The sequence below is a fragment of the Tamandua tetradactyla genome, chromosome 1 (genome assembly GCF_023851605.1).
Source record: "Tamandua tetradactyla isolate mTamTet1 chromosome 1, mTamTet1.pri, whole genome shotgun sequence".
Taxonomy (NCBI): Eukaryota; Metazoa; Chordata; class Mammalia; order Pilosa; family Myrmecophagidae; genus Tamandua; species Tamandua tetradactyla.
Window position 1 is genome coordinate 55,260,736 of NC_135327.1, and position 6,852 is coordinate 55,267,587.

At 40.2% G+C, this 6,852-nt stretch overlaps 1 protein-coding gene across 5 annotated transcripts in view; it reads left to right on the top strand.

The window, feature by feature from the left end:
* GPCPD1 (glycerophosphocholine phosphodiesterase 1) overlaps positions 1-6,369 on the top strand; it is a 68,919-nt gene extending 62,550 nt beyond the window's left edge. For all 5 annotated transcript variants that reach the window (XM_077116154.1, XM_077116161.1, XM_077116164.1 and 2 more), the window contains one exon: positions 2,979-6,369. In XM_077116154.1, coding sequence (XP_076972269.1) covers positions 2,979-3,168 — 190 coding nt within the window. In that variant the 3' untranslated portion in view covers positions 3,169-6,369. The remainder of the gene's footprint in view (positions 1-2,978) is intronic.
* The last annotated feature ends 483 nt before the right edge of the window (positions 6,370-6,852 follow it).

The window sequence follows — 6,852 nt, forward strand, 5'->3', positions numbered from 1 at the left end:
AAACCTGTACAGACAATTCTAAAATACCCTGACCCAGATATCGAGATGTACCAATTTTTAATGTTTTGCCACATTTACTGTATCATTTTCTGTCCCTCCATGTATCTGTTTTCTAAACAATGTTTCGATATTCTTATGGGCCTTTCTCCTCTATTATTATATCCTGTCCAAGATCGTGTATTATATTTTTTATTGTCTCTTTATTTTCTCTCTTTTTTAAATTGTGGAAACATAAATACAACATTAAATTTCCCATCTCACTCCCTCCAAACATACAATTCAGTATCACATTCACATTCTTATGCTACCCTCACGACCATCCATTAGCAGAACTTTCCCGATATTTCAAACACACCCTGTCCCCAAATGCGTTAACTTTCCCTTCTCCACCCCTGCCTCCCAGCCCTCGGTAACCTGTTCTCTACTTTCTGTCTCTCTGAATGTGCATATTCAAGTTTCTTTTTTTTTTTTCAAGTTACTTTATATAGGTAGACTCATATTATACTTGCCCCTTTGTGTCTCTGTGTGTGTGTGTGTGTTTGTTTTTTAACATGGGCAGGCACTGGGAATTGAACCCGGGTCCTCTGGCATGGCAGGCGAGCACGCTGCCTGTTGAGCCACTGTGGCCCGCCCTCTCTGTGTGTTTTTAATGCTAATTGTTTTAACCTGATTAGTAGGTTCTGGCTCAGCACAGTTAAGGCATCTGCCTGTGGGTCAGACATTGGACATACGGGAGGGATACTGTCATGTGGAGTAGGCTGGTCTGTATTCCTGGTTCTAAGTTCATTGTAGCTTTTCTCCATTCTCAGGCATAAACCAAAGTGTAATTATCCTTCCAGGAAGAGCATTCATGGCATCAACACTTGGTAAAGAGAAGCTACACATAAGTAGGACTTCAGTTCAGATTCACGAGGGTACCCTGCCCTTAGGATACAGAGTTAGTAGAATGGCAGGGTCTTCTTGGAGTGAAAGGCCCCTCAACACACCTTCCTTTTCACTCAGACCACTCCTTTGGACAGATGAGTTAGTTAACTTCTTTGGGCACATCTGTTGTCCTGACAGATGACAGCTCTCTGCCCCATTTCCCATATTAGAGTTCCTCTTTTCTAAATCTCATCTTTCTCTCTTTTGGTTTATCACTTTTATGGTAGTAACATCCTCCAGTATTTGTTTAAGAAATAAGGGTTATATAAAGTAAATGTTTTTGATGTCTGTCATCTGAAAATGTCTTGGCTAGGCATAGAATTCTATATTGGAAATAATTTTTTAGAATTTTGAAGGTATTTCTCCATTGCCATCACAATTCTAGTGATGATACTATTGAGAATCTGAAGCCATTGATTCGTGTTCCCTTAATGTGTCATTTCTTTTATTTCATCCCTGGAAGCCTGGAGTCTTCTCTTTGGGACCAGTGTTCTAAAATTCCATAGAGATGGGTCTGTGGATCTGGTTGTATCTCTTGCACTGGACATTTTAATCTGTCAGTATATGTCCTTGAACTTGGGGAAATTTTCTTGATTTCTCTGAAGTATTAAGGGCTTTTCTGTTGCATTTTTGGAGGTTTTTTCCTTGCCTTCCTCACTATCTTCCATGTTTTCTTCCATTGTTTGAAATCTTTGGCTGCCTCCTATGATGAGGAGTTGTGCTCTGGGTGGGCTGTTTGGTATCCCTCTGATGTTAGATAGAGAATTGTATTTTTTTGGCTGATCGGATATCTTAGAACAATTCCTATTTCTAGCTGTAGGATCCAGATGTGGCTGGACCCAGTGAGGGAAGACAGCTGAGGAGTGAGGAGTATCTCTATTCAGCATTTGCAGGCATATACTGTGTAATACTCCTGGTAGTGGTAACAGAAGTATTTTTGTAAAATGCCAAGCCCTCACCTGGTCCTGTTGCCCTCTGCTCTAGGAGACATCCTGCTTAATTCCGATTCAGAAATAAACCTCCAGCCTTCTGTCAGGTTGGGCAGGAGCACGCCCAGCAAGAGGAACAGAGGAAGGGAAATGCTTACTGTTGTTCAAAGTAGCACCTAATCCTCATTTTAGCCCCTCTCTCCTTCATTCCCATTTCAAGAGGAATTTGGTACTGCTTTTACTAAGGCTTTTGGGAATTTTGATAGGTTCCCAGTTTTTCAACTACTGGCTTGAAATTTGAACTTTTCAGTTCTGCTAACTGAAAAACTTTTCTGTTTTCTTCTGTTTTTCTCATACTCATGGGTTTATTTTATTTATTTTGGGATATAAGGAGTGACGTTAGATGCTCTTCATTCTCTTACAGATGTCTAACAGTAGATTTTTAATATTATGAAATATTTAGTAAAGTCAGTAAAATTTAAAAAATCTTGTTTAAGAAATTCTTCCCTACTGTGTTGTCCTAGATTCGCTGATAGTGCCTTCCGTAAGTTGTCTGGCTTTCACATGTAAGTAGGAAGCCCATCCTCCTCTGCTCACGCAGTGCCATCCCGCCCTCAGTCATGGGCATCTTCTCTGCTCTGGACTCTGGGGGCACCTGCCTGTTCCACCAGTGAGCAAGTCCTTTTCCATCTTGATCTTTAGTGACTTAGAAGTCATATGGGGTGTGAGTTCCAGCCCTGTTTATTAGCTGTAGGCCTTAGGGGCAAGCTTCTTAACCTCTCCTTCCCCGTCTGTAAAATAAGGCATCGCCGACTTGGACTTGATGAAAGGATACTTTAAAAAGCACTGCTAAGCTACAGTCTTCATTTTCTGACTCAATTACTTCATCATCAGTTCTTTTGCATCAGGAATACAAAAGGAAGTGGTATTTATTCTGTGTTATTGGAAAGACCGGGGAGGAGAGAAATACTTTTGTATAGAACCAATGCTTGCATCTTTTAAAAAAATATATTCTTCTCTAGCTGTCCCAAGCATTCTATAAATGAATTGTCTGGAAAAGTCAAGCAGGTCTGAAGTAAACCATGAAATTACACTATTTTATTTTTTGTGTTTGTTTCATCATAGGATATATGATTGGATGCCTGAACAACCAAATATATTCCAAGTGGAGCAGTTGGAGCGCCTGAAGAAAGAATTGCCAGAGCTTAAGAGCTGTTTGTGTCCCACTGTTAGCCGCTTTGGCCCCTCATCTTTGTGTGGGGAGCCCGAGATCCACGTGGATGCCAACGGCATTGATAACGTGGAGAATGCTTAGTTTTCATTGCGCCAGGCCATTTCAGGGCCGCTGTTCACTTCTCACCACTGAGCATTGTTTATCTATGCCTTTTGGTTTCTCAGTCCACTGAAGCAATAATGAAGTATTTTATTACATCTTGCTAGAATTTCAAGTATGTTATTTAAATCACTTGGCCAGGTATAATTACCAGTCAGTCTCTTTACAATGAAAAGATTTATTGCTTGGTAAACATTTTAAATTAAATATGTAAACCTATAATGTTAAACAGATGTACATTAAAAGCATACCATGTTGAAATTAAAATATATAAATTTCTCATATTTATACTTGTTGCATCTTTTCATTTGATCAGGTCTGAAATTTTTAACATTTGAGGAAAATGACTATGCATAATTATACCTGACCATGGAAAAAATAAGTACCTCAAATGCATGCACTTGCACTGGTGATTCCAACTGCACAAATCTTTGTGCTATCTGTGTATATTTGTATTTTTACATGGATTGACATGCACATGTACCATTTTCCTTCAGTATGAACCTTGAGGCTGCTGCCATTTTACCACTTAACCAAACCAGTGCCCATGGAAAGAGCCTGGAGGTGAATCTTGACAACTTGTTTCATAAGTCTTTAAAAATTGTTTTGCATAAATATTAAAATTTGAAAATGCTGCAGGGTATTTAATGTATAAAATATCAGTAAGAGGATGTATGTATTGCATACTTAAGTAGAGTAGATCACACCACGTAAGTTCTACTCAGTGCATGCTTTAGGTTTTAAGCATGAGATTGTACATGTTTACTTTAAGTCCTTGCATCTGTGGTGCTAGGTGAGTGTGAGAAGGTGTCAAGGACTGAAAATATTTTGTTGCCTAAAAAAAAAGCCTGTTTATAGGCATTTTAAATTTGCTTATTTTAAGCGTCTCTCACTACCTACTACACACTGTTGCTTTGAGAGTTTGTATTGTTTGTGCGTGTTGTATAGTAGTTAGTCTCCATGCAGAAAAATAAATGTCCTGAATTTTCATAGTGGTATTCCTTATTGATTAATGTATATCATGCATGTAATTTATTCAGAAATGTTAGAAGCTACTGCTAAATGTATGTGCATGTTTTTAGAATTATATTGCTAAGGTTTCTTTCATTAGAAGCAAATTGTTTTGACTTAATTGTAACTTAAGAATGAATGTTAAATAAAAGGACACAGATTTATTTTCTTCATTATAAAATGAAGTTCCAAGAAGTTGTTACTTTTATAGAATCAGTTTTATATTATTATGAAAAATTGAGTGTCTACCCTAAAGGAATAGCTTGTTTGCATTTACCTTTTACTGCATGGTCTTCAGTAGCCAGTTTATACATGTATCACCATGTTGTGGTGGTTAACTGAAAGCCTAAGCCTTGAAATTACAGGCTGTATCTATTTTTTTTTAAAGCTAAGAAATGCAATTTTCGCCAGATCTTGTGTGAAGATAGACTTTGAAATCCAGTGGTATTTTAACACTGATATTTAATGAAAAATGGTGTTTTGCAAGATTCTACTTGCTTTTCCCCAGATTGAAAGAGATTTCCAACATTGTGTGAATTAGGCACTAACAGAATAATTTTCCTCATCTGCAGAACTTTGTCCAATACAGTTGCCGTTAGCTCATGGTGATCTGATTTGCCCTATGTGTGCTTCAAGTCCTGTTCTTTTGTCCTCTCTGTGCCTTTCCGGTCCCAGCTTCATTGTGAAGAACCGAGGTTAGAGGGAAGGCAGGTGGATAAAGGAAAAAAGGGGAAAGGAGAGAGAGGATGGGGAAAGGAGGTGATGGGGGTATGTCTTCTCATGGGCATGTTCTGTTTTCTGAGAAATGCTTATAATAACTGCTGACAATTCAGACAGAATCTGCTCTCTTTCCTATGTCTTCCTAACCTTAAAAGCCAGTGTTACTAGATGATTAAAACATAATAAGCAGTGGCAATCTATTTTTATAGACAAGTCCAGGCTCCACGTGACTAGCCATTGCCCTAACTCCTCCAGCCACACAGCACCTGATGACAGACCCTGGACACGCCATGCTCCTGCACTGCTCCCTGCCTGCATCCAGGCCGTCCCCTGCCCAGAAACCTCCCCCCCACACACTCGGCCTGCCGGACTCCCTCCTCCAGCTAGTGGTCTCTCCTCCGAGCCTGTCCAAGTCTCCTTCAGATTGGATAAATCAGTCCTTTTTACTCCATAGCATTATGTTCATACCCGGATCAGGCTGTGCATCATAGTACTCTAGAAAAGATGCTGTTGATGTTTGTCTCACCTACCAGGCTGTTGGCTCCTCAAGGGCAGGGACCTTGTCTTAATCTTTTTTATTTCCACAGTACCTGGGACATAGAGAATAAGTGTTGGAATGATTGGGATAATACAATTTGTATAAAATGTCCTTTTGATTTAGGAGATTTAGTTATGTTTACCAAGAATGTAAACTTTGAGTCAATTTACATTTTGACAATTGCGGCAGTTTGTTGATGTCAATTTTGAAATGTAGATGTGTAATGTTTAATTATTTTATACTTTCTGGAAATTGAGTGAAATGTTTGATAAAATGCCCCCATTGTTCTCTGATACTTTGCGTTTCTGGAATTGTGTATTGTAACCCGACCAGCTGTAAATGTGAGTGAGGAACACAGCCCACTCCTGTGTTGTTAGTGCCTGAGGGGCTGCTGCAGCTGGCTTTCTGCCACCCTGCACCTCAGCCCCATCGCGTATGACACTCGTCTTGTCCCTTCCAAATCCCGTGCTTCTGCCTACCTCACTACTGCTTTACTCTGCTGAGACACCTTCCTCTGCCTGCCTTCATGTCCAGCTCAGGTACTACCTCCTTCATCAAGTTTTCCCCAGCTTTTGATCAGAATCACAACGTTTTAAGCGGGAAACAAATGCAGACACCCTCTGCATTTTGCATCTGGGATAATAAATCCAGAGAGGTTAAATGACTTACCAAGTTGGGTCTAGAATCTGGGTTTTGTGACTTCTAACCCAGTGTGCTTAAACTATGCTGCCTTCAAAATTCTTGTGGCATTTGTTGGCATATGCTTTCTTATAGTCCAGTTTTTTATGTGCCTGCTGTATTGCCCTATCAAGATTGTAAGCCCCTTAAGGGCAGGGACTTCTTTGCATTTCTAGCACTACTATAGTGCTATATACTTAGTTATGAATTAGATAAATAAATGGTGGTGGCAACGATCCTACTTTTCTAACTCAGATTGTTTCATGAGATATATATACACACACACACACACACACAATTTTGTATGCCATGCCTGGCCATATTGTCTGGAGTGTGTGCATGTCCTGCGTGAGCATGTGTCTGTGTACATACTTGCACGTGGAGATCTCACTCATCTTGGTGCTTTGGGATCACAGATTTGATGGGTTACCCTAGCCAGTTTTCTACTTCTTGTTGAATGAGAATTACAGAGCAGTGGTTATTCCATTGATTCCAGTGGAAGATGTGGTACAGATTCCCCAAGGATGGTTGCCCCTTTCTTTAGCAATATGCCAAATCCTGCAGCTGGTGGGCGGGTGGTGAAGAAGGTGCTGCCTTGGAGTGTGGCCCAGTGGGGGAGGCGGCCTCATGAATCCTGAGGACAGCCACTGCCCCTTCATCTGGGCTCATTGTCATCACAGCTGGTTGAATTTTGCCAGCCCCATTAGTAGTGGTTTGGC